At 43.5% G+C, this 16,570-nt stretch overlaps 1 protein-coding gene across 1 annotated transcript; it reads right to left on the bottom strand.

Annotated features, from left to right (window-relative positions):
- Positions 1–3,268: 3,268 nt before the first annotated feature.
- On the bottom strand, positions 3,269–7,720 carry LOC115141208 (proline-rich nuclear receptor coactivator 2-like). The gene is made up of 3 exons (XM_029679937.2): positions 7,539–7,720; positions 6,701–6,919; positions 3,269–6,278 (listed from the first exon to the last, which is right to left on the bottom strand). Exon 3 carries the CDS (start codon positions 6,250–6,252, stop codon positions 5,782–5,784), a length of 471 nt encoding a protein of 156 aa, XP_029535797.1. The 5' UTR covers positions 6,253–6,278; positions 6,701–6,919; positions 7,539–7,720; the 3' UTR covers positions 3,269–5,781.
- Between the last annotated feature and the right edge of the window lie 8,850 nt (positions 7,721–16,570).

Below are 16,570 nucleotides of genomic sequence, written 5' to 3' on the forward strand. Positions count from 1 at the left end.
TACGTAACCAGTTTAAATACAATGGGAAATCACATCCAGTTGATGGCCCATCAGCAGGCTGCTAAGAGAAAGTCTGAGGGTTTTGTGCCTGCAAGGAACAGTCGTGTGCTTTTTTTGACATAATCGTGAAGAATAACCCGATTTTAAAAGGCCTTGCTGGTATCGATAAACAATATAAATATAATTCCAAATGATGGTCCAGGCCCACCACTAATTGTTCGTCTGGGACGTCTAAACCACTATCCATGTTAAATTGTTACTGATTATTTAGGTCGAGGACAGACTGATCCGTGGAGAACGGACACCAAATTAGAATGGATGTTGGTTAATGCACGTGGGTGGGTGCTTAAATGAGTCCTATTTCACACATGTACAAGTCTATATTAATACGCATGTGTAAATTGGAAATGTGTTTTTTGCATATTCCAACTCCCCCCGAAACACCCATGGAGTGTGATTTATAAAATACCCTATTTTCTAATTGGCCGTCGGCCCGTCAAAAGTACAACTCATTTGCATTTTTGGGGCTACGGAATGACTATTCTACACATTTTTCCATGAGACAGAGAAAATTTATTTTTAAAGCAAATCATCAGCTTTTCTACACATTTTGCAATGACATGCTTTTGGGGTCTTTCCCGCCTGCCACCGAAAATACTAACAATATGGGTCGTGCTCCCCCTGGTCAGTAATAAGGCCCTGACTACCACTGCTATACAGACAGGCAAGTGCAAAGGCTATTTGTATATTGATGGAAAATGACTGTCAACCATCCAGTTTTTATGCGAGTATAGTTTCATTGTAATTTTCTATACGACGGGAGGCGTATATATATTTTTTTAAAATAACTCCGATTGAAGTAAATTTGGAGTCACGCGATGATATGGTGTGTGGTCCTCCCATTATGACTTGGGGAAACCATCCATTTTATTAGGCTACAGATGAAATAAATGATATACTTCACAGGATGGTGAAGGTTGTTGCTGCTTTCCAATAAATATCGAGGGTCTTATTCTGTGGACATGATCGGTACTTGACTGCCATTTGACAGATAACATTATTCTCGCTCTCATCCATAAACTCAAGTAGACCAGGCAACTCCCACTGTATCTGCAAACCATGCCAATCCCAGTGTAGGCACATTTGCTATTTAACGCAACAGTTTTAATGACAAAACTATCAGGTGAGTTGAAAATACAATGGGAACACATTGAACTTTAGATGTGTATTCGGTGCATGAAAATTGAAGTGAAAAGTATATTTTGTGCGCACTAGGTCATCACGCACTGATTTTATACGGAACAAGTCCATTTGGTGGAAACATACTACTGGTGGGAAAATGATGCGAATATTTGCTTTATGCCGATTCTAGAATATTCGCATTAAAATATTTCACCAATTGGATGGACACCTAGTTACTGCAAAGCCGTCATCAAGGCAAAGGGTGGCTACTTTGAAGAATCTCAAATGTATTTTTGAGTTGTTTTACACTTTTTTGGTTACTACATGATTCCACATGTTATTTCATAGTTTTGATGTCTTCACTATTATTCTACAATGTAGATAATAGTAAAAATGGAGAATGAAAAACCCTTGAATGAGTAGGTGTCCAAACTTCTGACTGGTACTGTGTGTACAGTGCATTCGGAAAGTATTCATACCCCTTATTCTAAAATGGATTAAATAACAAATCCTCATCAATCTACACACAATACCCCATAATGACAAAGTGAAAACAGGTTTTTAGAAATACCTTATTTACGTAAGTATTCAGACCCTTTGCTATTAGACTCGAAATTGAGCTCAGGTGCATCCTGTTTTCATTGATCATCCTTGAGCTGTTTCTACAAGTTGGAGTCCACCTGTGGTAAATTCAATTGATTGGACATGATTTGGAAAGCCACACACCTGTCTATATATGGTCCTACAGTTGACAGTGCATGTCAGAGCAAAAACCAAGCTATGAGGTCGAAGGAATTGTCCGTAGAGCTCCGAGACAACATTGTGTCGAGGCACAGATCTGGGGAAGGGTACCAAAACATTTCTGCAGCATTGAAGGTCCCCAAGAACACAGTGGCCTGCATAATTCTTAAATGGAAGACGTTTGGAACCACCAAGACTCTTCCCGAGAGCTGGCTGCCCGGCCAAACTGAGCAATCGTTGGAGAAGGACCTTGGTCTTTGAGGTGACCAACAACCCAATGGTCACACTGACACAAGTTCCTTTGTGGAGAAGGACAACCATCTCTGCAGCACTCCACCCATCAGGCCTTTATGGTAGAGTCTCTTGGTCATAGTTTTGATGCACCTGTATTGACCTCGCCTCCTGGATGATAGCGGGTGAACAGGCCATGGCTCGGGTGGCTGAGGTCTTTGATGATCTTCTTGGCCTTCCTGTGACACCGGGTGCTGCAGATGTCCTGGAGGGCAGTGTGCTCCCAGTGAGGCATTGAGCAGACTGCACCACCCTCTGGAGAGCCCTGCAGTTGCGGACGGTGCAGTTGCTGTACCAGGCCGTGATACAGCCCGACAGGATGCTGTTGCACCTTCACCTCAAGTCTGTGTGGACCATTTCAGATTTGTCAGTGATGTGACAGGAACTTGGAAGCTTTTCACCTTCTCCACTGCACCCTCGATGTGAGCGTGTTCCCTCTGCTGTCCATGATCAGCTCCTGGCACCACTCTGCCAGGGCCCCTCACTTACTCCCTGTAGGCTGTCTAGTCATCAGGCCTACCACTAGTGTCAGAGTTGCAGGGCCACGCAGTCATTGGTAAACAGGAAGTACGGGAGGGGGCTGAGCAGGCACCCCACTGGGGCCTGTGTTGAGGATCAGCGTAGTGGGGGTGTTGTTGCATACTGTCACCACCTGGGGATAGCCCATCAGGAAGTCCAGGACCCAGTAGCACAGGGTGGGGTGCAGAACCAGGGCTTAATGATGAGCTTGGAGGGTACCATGGCATTGAAGGATGAGCTGTAGTAAAAAATAAAATACATTCTTACATAGGAGTTCCTCTTGTCCAGATGAATCCATTGGGGCGGTATGCAAATTGTAGTGGGTCTAGGGTGACGTGATCCTTAACTAGCCTGAAAGCACTTCACTATGACAGGAGTGCTAGTTACCTTCACTTACTGAGGATACGAATATTCTACGAGAATGTGTAAGCATCAATATAACCATGCGTAACTTTCAAATAAATACAGTAAGCTGTACTAAATGTGGGAAATGGTTTGGAATAATGAGCACATTCAGGAAAAGACAGACACAAAGTAGGGGGGAAAGGGAAGGGATTTAATTTTTGGGGGGGTTATTTTGATTAGACCAATTAAAGCAGTGCTTGATTTTTTTTTTGTCAAATTCAAATCAAGTCTGGACATGTGGCATAATTTCATAAGCATTGGTGACAGTAAACAAATGGGACAAATTAAGAGCCAATTTGTTGAGAAACCCTTCAGTTTCAAATTTAGGATGAAGAGCCTTATACATGTATGAATCATTAGCAGAAACCAACAGGACATCTTTGTTTTAAAAATAAACAGCAATGCATTAAAAACACAGATATCAAAACAAAAGCAGTTGAAAAACAGTTTCACAATAACATAGGGCCAAATTCAATTATCTTCTAGCAGAAGAACAGCAGATAATTGAAGGTGGTTTTTAGATATACATTTTTGGTCAATGAATAACATTACCTAATCAAAAAATATAAGTCCATGTTGGTTCAACAACAAAAGTTTGCAATGTTGGGTTAAAATGTAGGCACAATCAAGTTGACAAACTCAATTCAGGGCACATTTTCCAGACAAATCATAAGTAGTCCTAGATAAAAAAAATATATATTTCAATGGAGACTATCCACTGAAATAGTTGTTTTAATCCAGGTTTGGGGTTAATCTGTCTGGGAAACCAGCCCCCAGTGGCTGTCCTCAGGCTGTAGCACACCTGGAAACTAAAATAATTTAACAATTCATACATATCGAAGTCAACTCAAAAGGTCAAATGTAAGTTACGTTTTTTTGCACACTGCATTTTTTACCCTACACTGTGCATAATACAAAATAAAAAAACATGTGCAAGATTACTGGCAATAATTACACAGTGCAGGGGTATTGACAAATGCTATAGGCAGATTTCTTTTTTACAAAAATATTCAGTATTTGAAGTCAAGACATGTCCTTAGCATGACTTATACATTCAGTGTTATTACTAAAAATACTTTATCAAGCAGGTTTAAAAACACCCTGCTAAATGTACATATGCTACAAGTATTTTTTATACATTTCATTATTTACATGGCTCTTTAACTTATTTCAAGCTCGTGAGCTCTGTTTTGTCGTCTCTAAGATGGCCATTACAGTTCCCATTCTGCAAAGAAAATAAAAGACTGCTTCCCTTCAAATTAGAACCTAGAGGGAGATAGTCAATTAACCATCCACCAATAAAAAGGGCCTCTCAGCCTGTAACTTCTGAAAACAATTTTGATTGCAGTGCAAGAATAGGGTGCAGGAGGCAGTGAGTATCTGGAGATTGCTGCTGGATACTTTAAATGTAAACAGATCCACACTGGCCTTGCGCCTAACGTCCTCTGTGCCACGTTACGCACTTCTCTCAACTTTGCACTTCCTCGTAAGAAACTGCCACACAGCAAACAGGGCCATGACACAGGAGATCGAGGTTGCGAAACTTACAGTCCCACATCCCTGTTGAATCTGGCCCTCTTCCGCATTGTTTACTGGGTGGGGTTTCAGTAGGGAAGGAGATAGTTTGAAAGTGGCTAATAGCAGTACTGATTGCATTGAAAAAGTGACCCAGAGGACCAATTCCCTGCGCCACTCAAGCCAACGTGGTTGATATGGCACTGGTAACCACGTCAGACATACAAAGGAGAGATGGCGAGAGAGAGAGAGAGAAAAAAAAAAATCACAGCAAAAGACATTGCTTTGGTTAAGACAAAACTGACTCATTGATTAACTACATCACAAATAGACAAAATAATTGTAGGATAGAGCTGCAGGCCTTGGACCAGCACAACTGCCATAGTGCAGTGCGCACAGCGCAATAAAAAAGTACAGGAGTTGAACGTCCAAGGCCTGTGTGCCATGGCCTCTACACTTCAGTTTGAGGTTATTCTTGTGACCTGTACTCACTACTACAACTGATTCTCGCCTGAAAGATAGCTCTGGTTTCCCTGCAGAACAGTGGCTTTTACATCCCCCAAAAACAAGATGGAAAATAATAAGTCAAACTAAAAAGAAATGCTGCTATTGTAGATTGTGCTTCAGGCAGCACCAGGTTATCAGAGGTGAAATCCTTAATGATTAACAGAACTTAACGTGCCAAAGTAAGAATTACCTGTCCACAGAAATGGACTGTAAATGAGACCGCATGAACATGTGTATACTAATATCCAACCCTACCGTTTGGGAAGAGAAGCCCACAGACTTGCTATAACGGCCAACAAAAAAAAACAACAAAAAAAAAAAAAAGAGCAGAGCACGACGGATATCCAGTTCATCGTTAGTGACAGAAACGGACTCCAATGAGAACATTCCCCCCCACCGACAAGGCTGCAGCGCTGTAATATCTGTGGTTTCTCAACAAAAAGGGTGCTAAACATTTGCAGAGAGATGTTCCAGCAAAATGCATCCCACCCTGCGAAGACCTCAAATCTAAAATAGCTAAAAGTGTATTACAACGCTGGGGCATTCTAGGCAGGCAGGAGTCTTCAGAGGAGCATTCGTTCACACGTTGGCTTTGAAAGACCAGGTTATGGGAGTCCATCTCTAGGCATGCACCTTGAGGAGGCTCTTCAGCTGGAAGGCCATCATCTCCCTGCTGTCACGGGTACCCATGGGGACCCAGTGGCTGGGGGGCTTGGGTAGCACGCTGGGGGAGGGTGGCTCGCTGAACTTGGCCCCTGCATAGCTCGGGCCACCACACTGGGCAGCCAGAAGTGTGTTCAGGTGGGACACAGCGCCCTCCCAATTCTGATCATAGGTGTTGGCAAAACGGACAGAAGCATTTTTCTTCTCAGCCGACGCGGCCAGCCGCGCCTCTGGAAACCAGGGGTAGGCTGCTCCCTTGCGGTGGCCATGTTGGTGAGGACCTCCCGCAGCCCCTGAGGATGCTACTGTTGTCATTCCATTCTGATCGCGGACAACTCTCTGCTTGGCCCGGCCCAACTGATGGTTCTTCTTGGGCAATGGGCGCTCTGGGTGGGACACTGGAATGTTGTACCTCTCTCCACCTCCCATACTGTACTTTTCACACAGTGTGTCACCTGAAGGAGGAAATCAAAGTTACAAACTTGAAGCAATTCATTTCTAACATTTACAATTTAGTCATTTTGCAGAAACGCTTATCCAGAACTTACAAGTGCCTTGCTCAATGGCATACAGATGTTCCACATTGTCAGCTCAGGGATTCGAACCAGCGACCTTTCAGTTAATGGCCCAACACTCTTAATGCTAGGCTACTGTTACATGCTGCCCAAAAATAAATAAAAAATGACAATTGTCCCCGGTTGACAAACCCCGTTTTAACAATCAGGTCTAAAATATATATACTTGAAAATAGAAGTAACAGAACTTCTGGAACAAATGTGCATACCTGAATCTACTTCAAAGAGCTCAATTGGCTACGTGCAAAAACTCAGCCCTTCCCCCACCCAACTGGGAAAACAGTGTCGCATCCAATGCCTACCTCTTTGTTGTTAGAAAGTTGACTGTGCAGAGATGTTTCCTTAATTTCTCCTTTCCAATTGGGCTCCAGGTCCTCGAAGTAGTCTTCGATCTACTTCTCGCTGCACTTTTAGGTCCAGCAAGAACTGGAGTTGTCATGTGCCAATGAGCGTCGTTTTCCCGTGAAGCCGAGTAGAACATCAATTCACTTCAGCGCACGAAAATGCTCCAAGGCGGCGAGCTAAACAATAAAAATGTTTATATTAATAATTCGGGTAAAAATAGCACGATACTGCTCGCGCAGCGTTCGATAACAAGCCAAGTGTGTAAACTGTTGATGTTACAAACTCAGAATGGGGACAGCTTTCGTGTGCCAAACATGCATCGTCACAAAGCTAACTAATAATGTTAGCCAGTGAGCTAACTACATTCTACAAGTAGCAACTGTCAGGTAAAATTCATTTAAACTGGTACTGTAGTAAAATAATGGATATTCGTTGGAATACTGGAAAATAAAGAAGGTAGTTAACTAACGTCCATGTTTAGCTATGTAAAGCCACCACGTAAACAGCTAATAATCCTATTTCACTGGCTTCGAAGAATGCGAACGTCTTCGTCAGCTAGCTTGGTGAACGTTAGCTGCATACATTTTTATTTTTAAATACGCATAGATTAACCGTAATGTGTGCTTGTTAACATTACTATACTAAAGTTATGTATTCAGGGTTATCATTGTAAGTAAATAGCGATTCATCTAGGTCACAAATCTGGCAACAAAACAAAGAACACCACTGTATGGCGTCACACATTCTAGCTAAATGAACGTAACCAATTTAGCTAAACACAACACCGGCTCTTACCGACTTCCTCAGGCTTGGTTGGTAAAAGCCGTTTGTCAGAGATTTTTTTGATTGAAGTCTGAAATCTCTGGATGGAGAATCTAGAAATGTGTGGAGTTTACACGGTGTAAAAGATATGTATACTTATATTCCCTCTCGACTGTCTGATTTGCAACAAAATGGAAGCTCGAGCAGGTATATGTAACTGCGCTAGCTGAGCTCTCACCAATCACAACAGCTATGTGACGAAAGGACCAATCGGAGAGGCGATACACAGGCATTCATGCCTGTTGCCAGACTGTTGACGTCAAAAGACAAACCTCCCGCCCTAAGCTTCCTTTGTTGAGGTTATTTCCATGAAGAACTGGTAAAAACAAAGAAACCCACCCTTTAAATTCAAATCAAAGTAAGCAAATCGACATTTGTCCTTCAAACTTGACATTCAATAGCTGCTGTGTCGGCAAAAGCTAATACTGGGGTTCCGAATAAACGATTGACAAAATATTTCATGATACGAGTAATCTACACTAACCAGGTTTCCATCCAACCGTTTTATGCTAGCTGTTGGCTAGAGTGCACGTGCCACGACCAGAGTGGCCACATTCGCTATATAACGGGAAATGTGTTGTGACAAAACCATCAGTAAAGTGGAAATTGAACAGCAAAAGTAATTTTATGTGTACCAGGTCATCACGCACAGCCTTTTATCAACAACAACAAGTCCATCTGATGTAAATAGAACTCGTGGGAAAATCTGCATTTTGTTTATATGTTTTTTTTGTTGAATATTTGTATGACAAACTGTTGCCAATTGGATGGAAACCTAGTTTGTGAAAGAAAATCTGTCAGAGATAAATTCCTGCTGAGATTATGATATGATTGGCGACTCAATAGTTCAGTAGTTTAGTTTAACTGAGCTAAAGGGTAGAGCTGCACTTTCAGGGAGCAGCAAGCTTATAAGAAATCCCGCTATGCCCTCCATCAAACAGGCAAAGCGTCAACACAGGACTAAGATCGAATTGTACGACACCGGCTCTGATGCTCGTCGGATGTGGTAGGGCTTGCAAACCATTACAGACTACAAAGGGAAGCACAGCCGAGAGCTGCCCAGTGACACGAGCCTACCAGACAGCTAAACTACTTATATGCTTGCTTCGAGGAAAATAACACTGAAACATGCATGAGAGCACCAACTGTTCCGGAAGACTGATCACACTCTCTGCAGCCGATGTGAGTAAGACCTTTAAACAGGGCACTATTTACAAGGCCGCAGGGCCAGACGGATTACCAGGACGTGTACTGCGAGCATGCGCTGCCCATTGGCAAGTGTCTTCACTGATATTTTCAACCTCTCCCTGTCCGAGTCTGTAATACCAATATGTTTTAAGCAGACCTCATAGGGCCTGTTCCCACACCTGCCTAAATGACTACCAACCCGTAGCACTCACATCTGTAGCCATGAAGTGCTTTGAAAGGCTGGTCGTGGCTCACATCAACACCATTATCCCAGAAACCCTAGACCCACTCCAAATTGCATACCGTCCCAACTGATCCACAGATGATGCAATGTCTATTGAACTCCACACTGCCCTTTCCCACCTGGACAAAAGGAACACCTGTGAGAATGCTATTCATTGACAACAGCTCAGCGTTCAACACCATAGTGCCCTCAAAGCTCATCACAAAGCTAAGGACCCTGGGACTAAACACCTCCCTCTGCAACTGGATCCTGGACTTCCTGATGGGCCGCCCCCAGGTGTTAAGGGTAGGTAACAACACATCCCCCATGATGATCCTCAACACAGGGGCCCCTCAGGGGTGCTTGCTCAGTCCAATTCCTGTATTCCCTGTTCACTCATGACTGCACGGCGTGTGGTGCCAGGTCAGAGACCTGGTCGTGTGGTGCCAGGACAACAGCCTCTCCCTCAACGTGATCAAGACAAAGGTGATTGTGGACTACAGGAAAAAGAGGACAGAGCACACCCCCATTCTTATCGACGGGGCTGCAGTGGAACAGGTTGAGAGCGTCAGGTTCCTTGGTGTCCACATCACCAACAAACTAACATGGTCCAAGCACACCACGACAGTCGTGAAGAGGGCACGACAAAACCTATTTATTTATTTATTTTCCACCTTTATTTAATCAGGTAAGCTAGTTGAAAACAAGTTTTCATTTGCAACTGCGACCTGGCCAAGATAAAGCATAGCAACACAGAGTTACACATGGAATGAACAAAACATGCAAAAGGAGCAAAATAAATAAATACAGTATGGGGATGAGGTAGATAGATGGGCTGTATACAGATGGGCTATGAACAGGTGCAGTGATCTGTGAGCTGCTCTGACAGCTGGTTCTTCAAGATAGTGAGGGAGATGGGAATCTCCAGCTTCAGTGATTTTTGCAGTTCGTTCCAGTCATGGGCAGCAGAGAACTGGAAGGAAAGACGACCAAAGGAGGAATTGGCTTTGGGGGTGACCAGTGAGATATACCTGCTGGAGCGCGTGCTACGAGTGGGTGCTGCTATGGTGACCAGCGAGCTGAGATAGGGCGGGGCTTTACCTAGCAGAGACTTGTAGATAACCTGTAGCCAGTGGGTTCGGCGACGAGTATGAAGCGAGGGCCAGCCAACGAGAGCATATAGGTCGCAGTGGTGAGTAGTGTATGGGGCTTTGGTGGCAAAACGGATGGCACTGTGATAGACTACATCCAGTTTGCTGAGTAGAGTGTTGGAGGCTATTTTATAGATGACATCGCCGAAGTCAAGGATCGGTAGGATGGTCAGTTTTACAAGGGTATGTTTGGCAGCATGAGTGAAGGAAGCTTTGTTTTGCGAAATAGGAAGCCGATTCTAGATTTCATTTTTGATTGGAGATGCTTAATGTGAGGTCTGGAAGGAGAGTTTACAGTCTAGCCAGACATCTAGGTATTTGTAGTTATCCACGTATTCTAAGTATAGGTCCAAGAGGATTCTAAAGAGCTTCTACCCCCAAGCCGTAAGACTCCTGAACACCTAATCAAATGGCTACCCAGACTATATGCATTGCCCCGCTCTTTTACACCGCTGCTACTCTCTGTTGTTATAATCTATGCATAGTCACTTTAATAACTCTACCTTCATGTACATATTACCTCAACTAACCTGTGCCCCCACACATTGACTCTGTACCGGTACCCCCCTGTATATAGTCTCGCTATTGTTATTTTACTGCTGCTCTTTAATTACTTTTATTTCTCATTCTTATCCATATTCTTATTCTTATCCAACTGCATTGTTGGTTAGGGGCTCGTAAGTAAGCATTTCACTCTAAGGTCGGCACCTGTTCTATTTGGCGCATATGACTAATTTGATTTGATTTGAAAAAGTATTATGTAATCTCAGATGTCATCACAAAACCAACTCAGTAGCAGCCATGATTTGTACATAGTCTATTTCTGAATATGACAGTAAATCTTAAGATATTTATAGTGGCTTGAATTTATTTTTTATTACGGATTTAACATGGTTTCTCGTATTTGAAAAAAAGAAACAACATTTAACCGGATTTCCTGTAGCGGTGGGTGGTGATTCATGTGAAAGGAAGAGAGCAGCTGCAACAGGCTTTCTCAAGTCTGGGCAAATGACTATCAGTGGTTACTTGCTAACAAAGGGCCCACGTATCACCATCCCCCTCTGCCCTCCCAAATCCTCAGGTTTCACGCTGTGTGACAATACATAGATCAAAACCTTCAGGCCGAGTTGTTGAAATTGGGGTCAATCTTGAGAACAGCAGGAAGGGTGTCCATTCCTTACCCACCCATGAAACTATGATTGGGGACGGAGCCTGATTGGCCATCACCACGTACACGTTGTTGTTTTGGCCATTAGTTTCTCTCTCTGGTCAAAGAGAGTCGCCAGTCTGGGCTTCTTGATTGCTGGCTTGGTTCCTTCTGCCTGCTGGGTAATTCACTCCACAGGTGGTTGGGGGAGAAAGGGAAGGCTGTAGTTTGGACAGCTGTTACGTGTTACAATCAACAACTCACACAGTTACAGTGCATGGCTGAAAGGGCCTCTATTCCTAACCCAGGGCTGTAAATTATCCCGAGTGGCACAGTGGTCTAAGGCACTGCATCTCAGTGCAAGAGGCATCACTACAGTCCCTGGTTCGTATCCAGGCTGTATCACATCCGACTGTGATTGGGAGTCCCATAAGGCGGCGCACAATTGGCCCAGTGTTGGCCAGGGTAGGCCGTCATTGTAAATAAGAACTTGTTCTTAACTGACTTGCCCAGTTAAATAAAAGATTACATTTTTTTTTTTTTAACTTTTTTTGTTGTGAAAAATTACATTTTTCATCCTACTCACTGGGTTCATTAGAGAGTATTTAGTTTATTGTATAGCAGGCTTCTCCAGCCAGTGTCGTTATATGAATAAATTGTGTGCTGTAGATATTTCTCAGGTATTTGCTCAAGATGGTAATAAGGTCCCTATAGCTTATTCCCTTTATATGTTTTTTTGTGGTGTATTTAGGGTTCAGAATTATTGACCATAGATCACAAGTGAAAGACCTTTTACTTGATTGCGTTACATAACCTTGCGCTCTCAATAAATCCCACACCTAACTGGGTCACTGGTGGCCCATATGTAGATAAACGTAGCAAAAAAAGAAAGATCCCTTTTTCAGGACCCGGTCTTTCAAAGATAATTAGTAAAAATCCTATTAACTTCACAGATCTTCATTGTAAATGGTTTAAACACTGTTTCCCATGCGTGTTCAATGAACCTTAAACAAGTAATGAACATGCACCTGTGGAACTGTCGTTAAGACACTAACAGATTATAGACGGTAGGTAATTAAGGTCACAGTTATGAAAACTTAGGACAATAAAGAGGCCTTTCTACTGACTCTGAAAAACACCAAAAGAAAAATGCCCAGGGTTCCTGCTCATCTGCGTGAACGTGCCTTAGGCATGCTGCAAGGAGACATGAGGACTGCAGATGTGGCCAGGGTAATAAATTGCAATGTCCGTACTGTGAGACGCCTAAAACAGCGCTACAGGGAGACAGGACGGACAGCTGATCATCCTTGCAGTGGCAGACCACGTGTAACAACACCTGCACAGGATCGGTACATCTGAACATCACACCTGCGGGACAGGTACAGAATGGCAACAACAACTGCCCGAGTTACATCAGGAATTCACAAACCCTCCATCAGTGCTCAGACTGTCCACAATAGGCTGAGAGATGCTGGACTGAGGGCTTGTAGGCCTGTTGTTAGGCAGGTCCTCACCAGACATCACCGGCAACAACGTCACCTATAGGCACAACTGTTGCTGGACCAGACAGGACTGGCAAAAAGTGCTCTTCACTGACGAGTCACGGTTTTGTCTCACCAGGGGGGATGGTCGGATTCACGTTTATCGTCGAAGGAATGAGCATCACACCGAGGCCTGTACTCTGGAACGGGATTGATTTGGAGGAGGAGGGTCCGTCATGGTCTGGGGCAGTGTGTCACAGCATCCTTGGACTGAGCTTGTTGTCATCGCAGGCAATCTCAACGCTGTGTGTTACAAGGAAGACATCCTCCTCCCTCATGTGGTACCCTTCCTGCAGGCTCATCCTGACATGACCCTCCAGCATGACAATGCCACCAGCCATACTGCTCGTTCTGTGCATGATTTCCTGCAAGACAGGAATGTCAGTGTTCTGCCATGACCAGCGAAGAGCCCAGATCTCAATCCCATCGAGCATGTCTCGGACCTGTTGGATCGGAGGGTGAGGGCTAGGGCCACTCCCCCCAGGAATGTCCGGGAACTTGCAGGTGCCTTGGTGGAAGAGTGGGGTAACATCTCACAGCAAGAACTGGCAAATCTGGTGCAGTCCATGAGGAGGAGATGCACTGTAGTACTTAATGCAGCTGATGGCCACACCAGATACTAACTGTTACTTTTGATTTTGACCATTCCATTTCTGTTAGTCACATGTCTGTGGAACTTGTTCAGTTTATGTCTCAGTTGTTGAATCTTATGTTCATACAAATATTTACACAACTTTGCTGAAAATAAACGCAGTTGACAGTGAGAGGACGTTTCTTTTTTTGCTGAGTTTAGGATTTTTTAGTTTTGGCGCACTATAGTCAGCCACTGTCAAGATGTAGGTCTGTTATTAACAGTATTTTCTCACTCAGTGTCTGTGTTTCATGTCTCTGTTGTTTGATAAGACACTCAAATGACATGCACCTAAATCTGACCTAATTTTACCATTGCAAATGTTACCTAATGTTAACTTGGGTGGGAACATAAAACAACAAGTCCTAACATGCTACACTAGAAACCACAAAGACCGAATTTATAAACCGTTTCCTGATATCATACCACTAGGTGTAAATGTGCTGCATCCTCTCTGATAATGGACTGTTCATTCGTACACCGTGTCTGGTTCGTTTGAAGTAATTGCATTAACCATTGCCATGGAGCTCTCTCCACGCCGTCTGACAGTGACGGTTTATTTCAGGACACGTAAGGAGATCTGCCCTCATTTTATACAATTATAGGAGGATATCTTCTGTTTTCAGAGACGAGAGCTGCACCTCAGACCAGACCTCTAGGAGGACAATAAATATGTCTCGCCTGTGTCTGATTTCAGCTTCCATGTTTTACATCAGAGCATGTTTATAATCTGTGGTAATAGTACACCGATGACAGTATACACTGTGAGTCTGTGACCTATTATAGAACATACTGTTCTAGATTTTGAAGGCCGGGATTACGTGTTAAATATTTATAGCAGGTACAAGTCTACGGGACAAAACAATTGTATAACGTTTACAAGGGATGAATTCCAACTGTGCTCGCCAACGTCTAACACTCATCTTTGTCTCTCACTGTAAAAGAGGGTTGTTGCAACATTTTGCCCGTCTATCAAGCCGTACACCTTGAGTGAGTACCCAGTGTGTACTACACAACACCGTGACAACTCCTTGCAAGGGTTGGGCCTCCTCAGGCCAGAAGCTATGTATGGTATTTAGGTCATTGGGTGTCTCTTCTAGGTCACACAGGAGTATAGAGGAGGTACACACACAGGATGTCACATAACCCACGTTGTCACACTCTCCTGACATGGGAACACAAGCTAACCCTCTCACACTCACCCTATTTTGGGCAAGAGGTTGGGTGTGTTTGTGTAGAATTCATGATGACTACAAATGTATTGTTTAGTGATGCATGCAAAGAGCTGAAAGGAAAGCCAACAGGCTGTTGCAATTGCGTTTTACATTAGGTAATCTGTTGTAAGCAAATTACCAACTGTAATACAATGACTTTGACTTTGTTCCATTTATCTGAAAGGAGGGAATAGGACACAGTCAGACTACACTAAGTGAGGGGTCATATCAATGCCTTTTTTTCTCTCTTTAAGTGAAGCGGTGGGAGATGGGAAGGAAATGTGATCTCGAGGAGACAGCACTCAACATTATGTCCATAAAAATAGGAAACCTGCCCTGAAGCTCTTTCTCGTTGAATGTATAAGGAGAAGATACATTTTTGTATTTGGTTCTGGTTTGTGAGACTGTTTATTTCGCTTATTGTATAACATTTAAAATCATTCAATGAATAACCATAAAAGGTATAGTAGGTGCCAAATGCTGAGCTTGTGCACCTGTTGAGACAATGCCAGAAATGAAAAAGTGGAGGAGCCTAGCTGCCTGCTTGTAATCAGATTTCCTCCCTCTGCCCAGCCAAATTGGTCAGGTCACCTGGAGAGGAGGATAGTATACTGCCTTTACATCAGACATGATAGTATACAGGGCAGTGGAGAGGAGGATAGTATACTGCCTTTACATCAGACATGATAGTATACAGGGCAGTGGAGAGGAGGATAGTATACTGCCTTTACATCAGACATGATAGTATACAGGGCAGTGGAGAGGTATGATAGTATACTGCCTTTACATCAGACATGATAGTATACAGGGCAGTGGAGAGGTATGATAGTATACTGCCTTTACATCAGACATGATAGTATACAGGGCAGTGGAGAGGAGGATAGTATACTGCCTTTACATCAGACATGATAGTATACAGGGCAGTGGAGAGGAGGATAGTATACTGCCTTTACATCAGACATGATAGTATACAGGGCAGTGGAGAGGAGGACAGTATACTGCCTTTACATCAGACATGATAGTATACAGGGCAGTGGAGAGGAGGACAGTATACTGCCTTTACATCAGACATGATAGTATACAGGGCAGTGGAGAGGAGGATAGTATACTGCCTTTACATCAGACATGATAGTATACAGGGCAGTGGAGAGGAGGATAGTATACTGCCTTTACATCAGACATGATAGTATACAGGGCAGTGGAGAGGAGGATAGTATACTGCCTTTACATCAGACATGATAGTATACAGGGCAGTGGAGAGGAGGATAGTATACTGCCTTTACATCAGACATGATAGTATACAGGGCAGCCTTTACATCAGACATGATAGTATACAGGGCAGTGGAGAGGAGGATAGTATACTGCCTTTACATCAGACATGATAGTATACAGGGCAGTGGAGAGGAGGATAGTATACTGCCTTTACATCAGACATGATAGTATACAGGGCAGTGGAGAGGAGGATAGTATACTGCCTTTACATCAGACATGATAGTATACAGGGCAGTGGAGAGGAGGACAGTATACTGCCTTTACATCAGACATGATAGTATACAGGGCAGTGGAGAGGAGGACAGTATACTGCCTTTACATCAGACATGATAGTATACAGGGCAGTGGAGAGGAGGACAGTATACTGCCTTTACATCAGACATGATAGTATACAGGGCAGTGGAGAGGAGGATAGTATACTGCCTTTACATCAGACATGATAGTATACAGGGATAGTAGTGGAGAGGAGGATACACTGCCTTTACATCAGACATGATGGAGGGCAGTGGAGAGGAGGATAGTATACTGCCTTTACATCAGACATGATAGTATACAGGGCAGTGGAGAGGAGGATAGTATACTGCCTTTACATCAGACATGATAGTATACAGGGCAGTGGAGAGGAGGATAGTATACTG

The sequence above is a fragment of the Oncorhynchus nerka genome, linkage group LG14 (genome assembly GCF_034236695.1).
Source record: "Oncorhynchus nerka isolate Pitt River linkage group LG14, Oner_Uvic_2.0, whole genome shotgun sequence".
Lineage (NCBI taxonomy): Eukaryota > Metazoa > Chordata > Actinopteri > Salmoniformes > Salmonidae > Oncorhynchus > Oncorhynchus nerka.